The sequence below is a fragment of the Ptiloglossa arizonensis genome, chromosome 10, assembly GCF_051014685.1.
Source record: "Ptiloglossa arizonensis isolate GNS036 chromosome 10, iyPtiAriz1_principal, whole genome shotgun sequence".
NCBI lineage: Eukaryota > Metazoa > Arthropoda > Insecta > Hymenoptera > Colletidae > Ptiloglossa > Ptiloglossa arizonensis.
Genome location: NC_135057.1, coordinates 9,454,922 through 9,468,330, shown reverse-complemented (window position 1 = coordinate 9,468,330; position 13,409 = coordinate 9,454,922). Strand labels below are relative to the sequence as shown.

The 13,409-nt window shown below is 51.4% G+C and overlaps 1 protein-coding gene across 2 annotated transcripts in view; it reads right to left on the bottom strand.

Annotated features, from left to right (window-relative positions):
• LOC143152459 (homeobox protein aristaless) overlaps positions 1-13,409 on the bottom strand; it is an 86,597-nt gene that overhangs the window by 5,608 nt on the left and 67,580 nt on the right. For both annotated transcript variants that reach the window (XM_076322601.1, XM_076322602.1), the window contains exons 2-3: positions 12,225-12,606; positions 2,124-2,169 (exon numbers count right to left, since the gene is read on the bottom strand). In XM_076322601.1, coding sequence (XP_076178716.1) covers positions 2,124-2,169; positions 12,225-12,606 — 428 coding nt within the window. The remainder of the gene's footprint in view (positions 1-2,123; positions 2,170-12,224; positions 12,607-13,409) is intronic.

The window sequence follows — 13,409 nt, the reverse complement described above, 5'->3', positions numbered from 1 at the left end:
CATAGTACGTGTTTCCAGCGCGAAGCGGTTGATCGAAAAACGGGGAAGCGGGGTAATCGATCGGATGATTGCGCAACGACTATACTTTTTTCTTTTTCTTCTTTTTTTTCTTTTTTTTTCTTCTCTTTTTTGTTTCTATACCGATCTCGGTAGGGACACGGTGCAAAAGGAGCAAGATAGGAAGAGGAGCGAAACGTGTGTGTTCCGCGGGCGGATCGAACGATCGACCAGACACACGAGAACATGCAAAGTCGTTGCTAGGCGTATGGGGAGTTAAAGGTGATGGGGTGTGGGGGGTCGGGTGCCAGGACCCCCCACGGTGAGCAGGATTGCCCCCAGCAGGGAGCTAAACATCCGACTTGCGGCTTTTAAAACAAAACGCAACCACGATCCACCGCCGCCGCCGCCGCCGCCGCCGCCGCTGCCGCCGCCGCCGGAACCTAGTCGTTTCGTGCTTAATCGTGCCGCATTAATTACGCGGACGCCGGTTACCTTCTCTCTATCTCTCCCCCTTTCATCGATCCTCCTTCTTCCGCGGCTCGCTGCCGGCACCGCGTGCACTTCCTCAAACGGAATCCTCTTCCTTAAATAATTGTGTTTTACCGTAGACCAGAAATTAATACCGTCTGAAATATTCACCGACGTCCGGTCGGTGTACGTAGATCAAAGTCGGTCGACTTCGGTGCTTGAATATCTTACGGGATGGTCGTTAGAGCGAAGTTATCGTTGCACGTGACTTTTAACGCTACGAAGAACAAGACGATAGGTACACGGGGTATCCGGTGGGTAATTGATACTCGTTCCTCGGGTCTCTTGCGACCCGTCGTCAAGATTACAGTGAACGCTGTACCTTCTCGTTGCATCGTATCGTCGAAAACACCGGATATTTTCAGCACGGTACGATCGAACGGAAGAATTCACGAGGTTCGAGAGAATCGCGGGAAATGGTCGCGTAGCGACGAGGAACGAGGAACGAGGAACGAGGAACGAAGACGACGAGCAGCGGTGGCGGAAATTAATCGTAGACTGGAATTTCGAGCAGTTGTACAACTCGATAAAAAGCGGTCGAGCAGGACCGTTTAAAAATGGAAGAACCAGTCGATGAACAGGGACCCGGTAGATTGCAATTAGGGTCCGCTGCGACCAATGTTAAAAAACTCGAACAAATCATCGAGGCTGAGAGAAGAGTGACCAATTGACGAAGTAGCCGATGAATATTCATCTACGCGGGCCCACGAAAGACGAGCGAGCGAACGAGCGAGCTTTCGTTTCGCCGGCGACGGTGAAGCGAAAATTGCAGTGCGCTTCTGATTACGCGGACGGTTAGATGATTTTTTGCTCGGTTCGACACAAAGTGTACGAAAAAGGGGACCGTGTGGATAAATAAAATAACACGGAGTCTCTCGTATGCGAGTACCGGTACGATTAATCACGCCGTGTAACCGTTACGAAGCCAGGGTGTGTTCGAATATTCGAAAGAAACGAAATTCGGTATCGGAAGAGCGCTCTCGCGTGTTTCGCTATCGGTTCGGTTACGGAGGCTGCGGTGTACATTTTCTTGGAGGATTTTCGTCGTATTAGGCGATCGTGAAACGACGATTCACCGAAACGTTTCGAGAGGAACTGGGGACAATTTACACGCGTTTCGTGGCCGAAAAGGAACACACTTTTACGCAGCTCGCGTGGACAACGCGAGAGACGTTTCGCCCCGGCGCGGATCGTGTTCAGGGATTCCTGAAAATGATTAACGCGACTCCGAGCGCCCGGGGTACCGTGTCATTCACTTAAACAGTGGTTCTCATGGCGTGTGCTCGTATAATAACATTCAAAGTACGGATAAATCGTCGATTCGCGGCGTCGATGGTGACGGATTTGCAAGTATAATGTAAATGCATCGCGCGCGCGAAAGACGAGCACGCGGACACTCGCGAGGAGGACGGTTGTACAGGCGCGGGTTACGGGCACGAGATAAGGGGAGAACGAGCAAATGCCGCGAATAAATTAAACCAATTGAGCAAATTGACCGATGGTTACGCGCGACGAAACCCTGGACAGTTGATCGCGCGATGATTTCGGTTTCTCAGTCGTACGATTTACGAAACGAACGTACGGTCGCGACTCACCTGTATTCGTGCTTCCGTAAGACCGATCTTCATGGCGAGCTCCTCCCTGTAAGAAGAAAAAGAAAGACGAGAAATTAGGACGGTCGATATCAACCCGCGCGGGTTCAGGGTTGCTCTGGGTTAGGTAGTATATTTCGCGCGTAAAAAAAAAAGTTAAACGGACAGATTTCTAGTCGAAACGAACGTCAAATCGAATGTTTTATTCAATGCATCGATCTTGCAACGGAATATTGCGAGAAAAACAAGCCGGTAGTTGTCGCGGAAAAAAACTAAGAGATCTGCGCGACAGGAATAATCGTGCATTCATTAAGCTAATTAGGTTTGCAGCCGTGTCATAGATTAGTCGATCGAGCGGCTCGCAGTATATCAATTAATTGCATTATGTCTACTGACATTATGCATGATTTTCAATTCAATTGCCGTAGCCGTAAGCCGGCGCGACGGGTGCAACGGAGTGTGGGTCAGCGTTTTCATGGCTGCTCGTTCTCGCGCGAATGGATAATCTCGGGCTCTTACGTGTGTAATAAAATTCACACACTCGCGCTCGCTCGCACTCGCGAACGCGCGTAGAACTAGCCACGTACCTCGGGGGATATCGCCAGTACGATTATTTATAACAAATTGAACGATAGTTAGTCACGATCTTAAAATCACCGGGACTTGCGTAACGATACCGGCGTTTCCGCTTCGAAATTAGCGGGCAAGCCAGTGGCTCTCTTTTCTTTCGCGGTGGACTTTTTTTTTTCGCCCGGTTTCGTTCGGCTCGTTTCCTCGAGCTCGGTTACGCGATCGGGAATCGAAAGGACGAGGCGGGATCGCGAGGTATTCTCACGGGAGGCGCGCAAACCGGGCGGAAAATATTACGCGCGTCAACTTAATTCGGAGCCGAATAATTAACCGAACGTATCCAGCGAACGTACGCGCGAACGTTTCACCATTTCTGCGCTCGATGTATTTTGTCACGCGTCGTTGCTTTATCTCGTATCACCGTTCGAAATGTCACCTATTCGATGATAGGTTTCCTTGCAAAATCAATTAACCGCGGATATGTATTCCGCAACGTCGATCGACGGTTACGTTCACCGGTGGAATCGCGACATCCGATACGATAACCGATATCGTGTCAATTATCCGATTCTCGATCAAAGTAATTCGAAACAGAGAGAGTCGCGATAAACATCGCCTCGAAAATCGACGATCGTCCAGCTCGCGCGTACCGTACCGATCCGTCTCGACGGTGATGGTTGCGCGTGCAACGAGTTGTCGCCACGATTATTCGTATCTCGCAAATGATCGCGTTATTAACACCCAATATTTTACGCATAGCAACAGGGGCCCGTAATCTACCTTGCCTCGAAAGTAGGTTAAAATCCATAGGGTGGGGAGCGTTGCTTCCCTTCCTCGGTGTTCGCGCCCGGATAAAACGAACACCGGAAGCCATTTCGTTTCTCGATCTCCGGTTTCTTTACTTTTTTTTTCCTCTCGTTTCTCTTTCCTTTTCTTCTTTTCCTCTCTCTTTCGTTCGGTGGCCTGCCCCAAAAGGATTGACCGACGATTACGGGACGTCGGGTGTCCGAAACGGTCGAATTCGCGGCGAGGAGTGTTGTGTCTCTCGGACGGTGGGGCCCGCGGGGGATTCTCATCTCGCACGCAAATTGCCCAGATGTTCCACGAAATCGCGAAGGAAATCTCGGTGATTATATCGCGGAGCACAGAAGCCGCTTGGCTCGGCTTCGATCACCGGTGCGGCTTCAATCTCGTGCTTAGGCGCATTTGAGCCGCGTTTCAGCCAGTGCCCGCTCCGAAATTACAGGGACTCGCGCAGCGAGCACGAAAATTGACCCGCGCCGATTTGCGCCGCGCGCGGATTCATTACCGGGCATCCGTCGCTTTTATCGTCGACTCCCTTCTTTTCCACCTATCGCGGATAACACAGGCGTTGAACTCTTTTCGAGCCCGGAGCGGTTTCGCGCGCGCGCGTCTTGCCTCGCCTATCGGCCACGAGATCGCGTACACGATAAACACGTGCTCGGGACGATCAACGAACCTATTACGCTCTTTAAACTCGATACACTTTATTCAAATCGAGTACAAAGATTTCCGAACGACCGTGTCCACGATAATGACCAACGTATCGCGAATTGTTTTACGAGCAACATTGTCGTCGTTCGTAGAGAGCCATTAACGAAAAACGATCGTCCAAGTGCGCGTGTCGCTTCGTTGAACGCCAACGAGACTAAATGCGAAAACGAACTCGAACCCGTAGAAATTTATACCAGTCGAGTCTCGGAACGTCTCGGTGGTTTTATTCTCGGACGATCGAGAAATTAAAAAATTCCAATTAGGTTGGGCGGGGGTTTAGGGTGGATAGTGAAGGTATTCGCGGTGGAGAGAGTTTCGGGGCACGGTGGAAAAAAGAAAAAGAAAGAAGAGAAAGAGAAAATAAAGAAACGGAACGAACCGAACGAAACGAAAGGTAAACGTTTCCGTCTCTCTTTAATTTTCGAAAGAATCTCCATAATTCTAACGACCCACCTCGGCGTTTTGTCCCCGGTATCGGTTGAGGTGAGCTTTCGGTGGTCGATTTCGCGCGTAACGGCTTCTAAGATTCGATCGGCCCGTGTTGTTTATTTCGCGCGACATAATGCCCCGTTTAATAAACGTTGTTTATCGGTTTCGAGGGACGGATGAAAGGAAAGCGTGCATAAAACGGGTCGTAAAAGAATTTTATAACCTCGTTGCGTTTTAATCTACGATCGATTTCGCGCGCGAAGCCGGGTGTCTTAACGCGACGTTGAAGAGCGCTCTCGCCGGGAGCTCGGTGAGCCACCTTGGCCTGCGAGTAATAATAATTTAGCCTTTCCCTTTTTCTCCAGGCGTGCTCCGGCGAGCGCGTCCTTCTGGATTTAATAAGATCACGAAATTTCGCGGTTAGACGGGGCGTCCCTAATTACACCCGCCGTTCACCCGAACGGGGAGCGGAGGGGCGGTGTGTAGGGGGGACTCGCCTCGGACTCGGACTCGGTTACCCTGGATTCTCGCGTATCGTTATTATTACGTATCTCTCCGGGGCCCCCCCCCTTCTTCCTCGATGCGTGTCCTTGCCATGGGAAATGTGTGCTAGTTGCAACGGTGTACTCTACGAGCCACGTACCGAGCGGATTAGTCGTACGTTCGACATAACGGGCTGTATCGAGGCCTCGAGAACTCTCGCGAGCGCGAGCGAGGAACCTTGCGCAAAAACCTCTTTCGCGAGTAATTTTTCAAGCGGGTCGCGAGCTTCGTTCAACGGAGGAGCTCGCGGTGACGTCACCGCGGTATTTGTATCGCGAAAACGCTCGTTTCCTCCCGTTCGAGGTTGGTACCACGCGTTAATAACGTTCTCTCGCGGCGAGGTCCGTGCGAAACGCGAGAGAGGAAGTCGAGACGCGTTTCCTACGATACACGGGACGTTTCGTTGCCGCAACGGCGACAACGCCAGGGATAAGAGAGGTGCGGAGAGGGTAGCGGTAATCAAGTTCGGGAACCGATGCGAGAACGGAACCGCGGTTTCGTAACGATAATACAACGCTCAAAGCGGACTCGCGCTCCGCGTCAAAGCGGACCCGCTAAGTGGATTAAACTCGAGCTTCTTTGCAATCTTTCTCGCCTGGCTGATCGCTCGATCCGCTCCTTTTTCCCCGCCCCTTGTTCCTGTCGTACGATAGGATCGCGACGACGATTATTCCTCCGCGAGAACGCGCGTGCACCCAGTTCCTCGCGCGACGCGGCTCCGCTTCCGTCTCGGATTTTTCCTTTTTCTTTTTTTTCCAATTTTTTTTTCTCCCCCCTTGTATTTTTCTCTCGATCCGTAACGCGTTACTTTCCTCCCGTGTCGCTTGTCCACTCTCGTTACGTTTCTCGTCTCGCCTCGTTAAGTTTTTCAACTCTTATCTGGAGCGAATAATGAATAAACATCGCGAGAAGAAATAAATTACCCGCGCGACCGAGCTATGCAAAAATCGCGAACGCCGGGCTCTGCTCCGTCGAGCGATCGATCGTACGAGAGGACGCGTTCTTTCGTTCGACGAATCGGTAATCGTTACCGCGATTCGGATCGCTAATTTACGTAGCTCGCTCGCGGTTGTTATTTTTACACGCTGCAGCGTCTCGCGTCTTCGACCGGGGAGGTTTCTGGTTTTTCTTTTTCTTTCCCTCGCGTTTGCGCAAATCTCGTACGATCGACGAGGAAAATAACAGGTGGTGGTGGTGGTGTATTCGCGATCGAGAGAGAGACGAGGAGGGAAGAGGAACACGAAGAGAAAGAGAAAGAGAGAGAGAAAACGCAAGTGGCGTGTGCGGTGCCGCGTGGTGTGTCGGTGCGGCCAAGAGGCTTGGCGCGCGGGTAATTCGAGTAATTGCCGGACAATTACATTATCTAATTAACCTCGGAGGTCGGACCAGCCAGTCGCCGAGCGCTGCCGAGTCCCGTGATTGTCCCTCGTGGCGCAACCTTAATTATTATTGTTTAACACGCTCGGAATCGTCGTCGCTCGGCCGTGCTCCGTGCGCTCGTTTGATTTTGCGGAAATTCACGGGGAAAAGGCTGCTCCCCTTTTTTTTCATTTTTCTTCTTCAATTTTTCCCTTTATACGCGATTCGCCGTCACGCGATCGTTTCCGCGACAAAGGGTTTTCCTTTGTCCGCGTTCGTTTGACCCGTTTCCACTCGGAAAGCGGAATGAGTTATCACCGAGCGTGGAGTAATCCGCGAGCGACCTTTTCGAAACTACGGGTCGGTAATTTGAATATTCCTTGACGGTACCGTTGACGATATTGTTTTTTTCAATTACACACCGCGCGAACGTTTCCTCCCGGCATAGATTCAATCGTACGTTGCAATTGCGAAGCGAGCACGAAGGTGGTAACTTTCGGTGACTCGTTTTCGTTCAACGGAATCCTCTTTGTCCGTGTGCTCGGAGATATTCGAGGGTTTCCTCGTGAGGTACCCTTTCGTCGTCGCGTCGACGAACACTTCGTTGTTCGCAGTTTCGTGGAATTTCGCTCGCGAAGTAGCACCGTGTCGGATCGGTTCCCGGTACGATTCACGGACACTCGAGTATCGATCGGGACACCGGGTGTACCTTGAGATCGATTTTACACGATCCGGATGGAAGGTGCGCGCCAATTCTACCGAGAGACCGAGAGACCCGATAGAAAAGCTGGGTAGCTACGAGGTAATATCCGTGCATAATGCGATGCAATCCATCTCCGCGCTAACGATCGGGTTGGTCAACGGAACAGCCCTCGGAATTTGCCATTAATCTCGGTATAAATCATACGTCTCGGGAGCGTTGCTAGAATGTTGCGCTCGAAACGGCAATTACCGGAGGAATGACACGGCATTACGAACGATTTCGACGATATTCGCCGCCGAGAGGATACTTTCCGTGGCGGACAGCTCGGCCGCGGGACGGGAATTAATTCGCCGGTAATCGTAATAACGGAAACGGTCGCGAAACGCGTTCGAAGACGATCCAACGCGAGAAGGTGATGTCGGTGGTGGTATTGGTCGGTGGTGGTTGTGGTGGAGGAGGAGGAGGCGCGCGAGTTCGCTTTAACGCGCTACGATTGCGATAGAGCGAGACCAAAGGGAACTCGGTAGCGTAATGCGTGCGAAATGCGTGCGTAATTCGCGCTTAATACGCGTACGCCGTGGAGAGCCAATTACCGATTGGCCACACTGTCGTCGATCGAGCCACGAACGAATCTCGCCGAGCCTTTCGCCCGTCTCGTTTCTCCCTCTCCTCTCGGATCCTTACCGCGACTCGCGCGCAAGAAACCGAGCGGCCCGAAATAGGAGTTGCGCAAAAAAATACTCGCCCCGCTATTAACGCGGGAAGAACAAATTGGCTGCGACGGGATCGTCCGTGATACGCGCTAACGGAGCCAACGGCGAAACGACTGGAAATCCCGACGTGTTTGGACCAACAGGGACGACCAGCGAGGACGACCGCGACGTTCAATCTCGACGACGACCGTGGACGCCCGCACGAACTCGAGGGCGCGTACCGTTTCTCGAACAACGTCCAAACGGGGACGAATCGTCTTTGTACGTTGGTTGTTCAATAACGTATCTTTCGCCGATAGGAACAGTCTCGAGAAATTGTATTCGTACTCTGGAGAAACGTAGGACATCGAAATGGAAAATTTACATCGCGATTTGAAACGATGTGTTCCGTGAAGTGACTCTGTTTCACTATTCTCGGTTGCACGACGAGACGTGTCGCGTTTACGGGCGATAAGAGTAATTTTACCGGTTCGCTAGTAGTCACTAACCGCGAAGTTCAGTCCTCTATCGGAAGAAGTACCTACGCGATCTTAGAAAAAGAAAAAAGAAAGAAAAGGTACAGAATTACTTTGCACGCTAACGTGTGTATCGAACAACATCGACCAACATTTGTAGCCAACCGTGTCCGGTTTCTTTCGCTCGGAGCAAGGCCGGGCGTATCTTTTTCTAATACGAGGAGCGAAAATTAGGGACGCTTCCGGGCGGTGATTTTCGACGGTCGTTCTAATTAGCGGTCGCGAGGGGCACTAATCTCATTTGCTAAGAAACGAATCTAACGGATCGTAGGAGCTGGCGGCGTTTCTAATCGGGAGCATGACTCGCCGGTCGATTAATGACAGGAGATGTTACTGGCCGGGACAAGAGGATAGAAGGCGGCGGGGGGGTGGCGACAGGGACGAGGAAGAGAGGGACAGGGCAACCGAGAAGCCAGTCAGAGCTCCATGGAACTGGTTCCGTTCCACGGATCACTGGAAACAATCATCCTTATTAAACTCACCACCGACCCACCCCACGGATATAAAGGTATTCTTCGGAATGATTTACCGAGAACCGTGCTCTGCCCTCCGAAACAGGTGGATCTTTCGAGGCGCGTTTCGAACGAACGATAAATTTTATAAGTAAAACCTACTAGGATCCCCCGATACGTTTCTTCTCTTTTCTTATTTTCTTTGTTCTTTTTTTCATTTCGTTGGATTCTCCTCCAGCCCTTGGTCCTAGAATTTTGCCCGCGATGAAAAACAAAAGACGGGGCGCGGGCGGGCGGGTGGGCGGGAAGCGAGAAGAGAAACGAGAGAGCGAAAAATAAAAACCAATAGCAAGCTATTCAAGCTGGTAGGAGTTCGGTCGAATGATTAGTCGAGCCACGGTAGCTCGAGCCACACGATTCTAATCTAAATTAGATCTTAAGAGCTCGTAAAAGTAAGTGGCTGCGTTCGAAGGCTTACAACATCCTCCGTCGTTATCTAGATATTTTATCGAGCAGATTTCGTTGGCTCCATCGATCGGGGAAATTCGACGAATACGCGTACACGGATACCAACACCGTACTCGAAATCGCGTTCATTTTCCCGCGACGATCATCCACCGGGAAACGAATCGTCGTTCGTCGAGAAAACTCGGCGAAAGTACGTCCCGATGGAACCAATCGCGCGCGTACCTCCGTAAAAGCAACTAATGAATATGCATCGCGTTCGAGTCCGAAGGCTCGCCTCCTCTCTCGGTCGGCTAGTCAATAAACCTAAGCGACCATAAAATCCAATTAGTGTGAAATTAATACTGCAACACCGGGTATTGGGAGAGGAGAGACTCAAAGACAGAGAAAGAGAGAAAGAGAGAAAGAGAGAGAGAGCGGGCTCGTGGAAGGGATTAATTTATATCAAAACGGCAAAAAGGTAGACGGAGCGACTACGACGCACGGAGGAAATGACCCACAATAAGGAAACGATAGATTACGGGGCGAAATTACCCTCGCAAAAATCGATCGATTTCTTTATCGAAGGCGCGATCTAGTCGCGGTGTTTCTCCGCTCGGAAATTGCAAAATTAACGTTGTATGTACCGAGTTCGACTCGGATCGTCGAGGGGTTCACGGAACGCGGAAAGTGAGATCGGACACAGGGACCGTAGACCAACCAACGTGTACTTTGCGTCAAAGTCGTCGTCGATGGGATTGCCCGTGGACGTTACGCGTTATCTCGAAACGCGAGTCCGGACTTTGAATGTTTCGATAAGACGTGGGTCCCCATGCTCGACGCACCGTTCGACGCGCGGACCGTAAGAAAAGATACATTCGTTGAAATTTTCACCTAAGCGTGTATCCGTGCAACGAGTTCCTTTAGGTGAGTCCGGAGCGTATTTGTTCGCGTGCAAGAGCGAAATCCGAGCTCGATCGTTCCCTTTTTGAAATCGCGTTCTCCGTCGGCGTGTTTCTCGCTCGCGTAGATTCGCGTTGCGAATTTCGCTGGTCGGTATCAACGGTGGTCGGTACCGGTGAGGACTCGGTGGCTGGTTCGCTTCTCTGCATACGTATCCCTCCCTCCCTCCCTCTACCGCCCCTTCTACGTTCGTTAATTACGAGAACCCATACCGTGGCCGCAGGACCGGACCTATTACGAGCGATTACACCGCTATTAGTTACTTCTACCTACCGGGTGTTCCGTGGCACGAAAGCAGCCACGGGGGGAAAAAGAACCGAGACGAAAAGAAAAAGCTACCCAGATAGATTGCGATACACCCTGTTGCCGGCACGTTACCGCGCGCAACTGGATCCAACGGACGGGAACTTAATAACGTTAAACCATCGTTTTGACGCCGCGGAATTTGCATGACGATCGTCCCGCGCGCTTCGCCGCCGTACGTTGAAAAACACCAATGATCGATGCCCGAGTACGTACTGTTTCGCCGACCGATAGATCTTGCGGGATTTTCCCGGATTCCATCCACGGTACCGTAGATCATTCGTCGTTATTACACGACGTTTGTCCGCGATTTTTACCGATATCGCGTTTCATCAGGCACACTCGTTACGTTGGCTTCTTCACCGACGATGTTTTCCAACGATGGAATCTTTCGCAACGGAGTTGCAACGCTGAGCAATTCGTAATCCCGCGTTCGTCGTTGATACGGCACCGGTAACAAGCGAGGTGAGAAATCGAGATTGTCGCCGAGAATTCGACGCCATTACGGAGACAATGGTCCCACTGGTGGAAAATGAACTCGATTTTACGCACGGTTGGCAAACACTGCGATCGTTCGATCGCAATTTCGATCGTCGAGCGAGCCGAGAAACTTGGAATCGTCGCTCGAATAACTCGAAACGATTCGACGCGGTTTGGATTTTTATCTCGAACGATGAAAAGTCGCGACGCGAGATGGTCAACAATGGCTTGTCAGGGTCCGTCAGAGTCAATAACATCCGAGCCTGTTTTATGACCAGGCTCAAGGACTACCCGTGTATCCGATCGTAAATTCGTTCGAGCGAGGAATCCATTAAAAGACGATTTTTAGAGAGGAAGGATAAGGTCGACGTCGAGGAGAGCGTGGTCTCGTTTGAAACGGTTCCGTAAATGTACGAGGAAAGCGCACGGGAGTTGCGCCCCGTGACGAAAATATTTCGGCCCGTTTCGGGCCCAACGGCCGGCTGTATCTGGATCCCGTTACACGGGGAGCCTGGAACCTGACAAACGCGACTAGACACCTTCTCTATCGTCTAGACCCGCGGGAGGTACACGAGCTTCCTATCGGTCGCTGTGCCGATGGTGCACCGTAAACTCTCGACCGTGGTGGACGGATTCGGGGAAACGGGAATTCCAGAACTTCGGGCATGGAAATTCTCGTAAAGCAAAGTAACGACTTGGCGCGTAAAACGGCTATTTATATTTACATCGACAACGTGGAAGAAAAAAATGAAACGAAGAAACACGAGAAAAAGGAATAAACGGTGCGCGGTTACGTCGGGAATTCTCGAACACGTATGCGCGTCTCTGTGTAACGAAACAGATCATTACTCGTTCTCGGTGTGAATACGAATCACCATTAACCGAGCCGTTACGTTAATAAACGATTAACATACGCCGAGCGTAACATTATTCCAGCTCTGCGATCGAATATAAAAACCGAGACGGTCGACGGTTTTCGATGTTTCTTGTAAACTGGCCGACCCGTACCATCGTACACGAGTCGAACGTTGCATCTCCCTTTCGTCCGGTTCGTTGTTACTCGAATCGCGGGACAAACGTATCGCGAGCGTTACCCTGCGTTTCTCTGGACGTACCTGGTGAACACGTCCGGATAATGAGTTCTCGAGAAAGCTTTCTCGAGTTCCTCCAGCTGGAAGCTGGTAAAGGTAGTCCTGTATCTGCGTTGCTTCCTTTTCGGAGCAAAGTCGTCGGCCTCGGCTTCGCTTTCAGGGCTGGTCGGCGCTGCTCTAGGGTGGTTGCTCTCCTCCTCGGTCCTCACCTCTTCCGTGGAGATTCCCATTTGCGCGGATTGAGGCGTCGTCGTGGTCGTCGTGGTCGTCGTGGTCGTAGGTGGCGGCGCCGATTGTTGGTGAGGTTGCTGGCACGCCTGATTCACCTGGCTCGAGCTGCTCGTGCTGCTCGCAGGACTCGTCTGCGGGACAGCTTGCTCGACGCCTCCTCCTCGCGTCGAATGATCTGCGATACAGAAATACGTCTTTATTCCACGGCTGGCCGAACGATCATCCGTTCGTAGCTTACGAGAAACCAGTTAAATTTCACGACGAGATTACTCTCTGCCTTCGATCCCGGTATCGAACGTTCGGTTCGCTCGTTCACGGTTATCGGGAGTGTCTAGCAACGGAAAACCACCGGGGCGATTAAACGCAAATTAGAAACGCGGCGTCGCACGCTCCGACGGTTTTAATTCAACTAAATCTCGCGTAACGTGGTTGAACGTTGGTCGTCGACCGCCGTGTTATCAACGATTCGATCGGTTTTCAACGAACGGGCAGGAGGGAAATCCTCGCGGTTTAGTTTCCGTTTGCGAGCGGTTTCGAGTGCGCCGCTGTTTTCGATAATAAAATTGTTCCGTAATAAAATTAACTCTTTCGAGCAAACCGTTTGCAATCGTCCCAACGTATCCGTAGAGAAAGGACAGTCGTCGAGTAAAATAGACTTTGGAAACGTAACTTGTAACGTGTCCGAGTATCGGTGATTCCCTACCGGTCGGAGCGCTCGTTTAACGTCGATATCGCCTAACCGTAACTTCGCGTAACCAGAATCGTTTACGGGCATCGAGGCGGGATGTAAAGCCACGTTCGCGCGTGCGCCGAAGCGCCCGTCACCTCAAACCGTTCCAACTCGCTCGTCAAAGTGAAAGCACAACCGAAGAGCGGTGTCACGAGTTCTGCGAGTCGTTCGTACACACGAGGGATCGGTGGCTCGAGGCGATTCGAGAATCGCATCGGTAAACTTCGATAAACTCGAAGCGAAGTTCC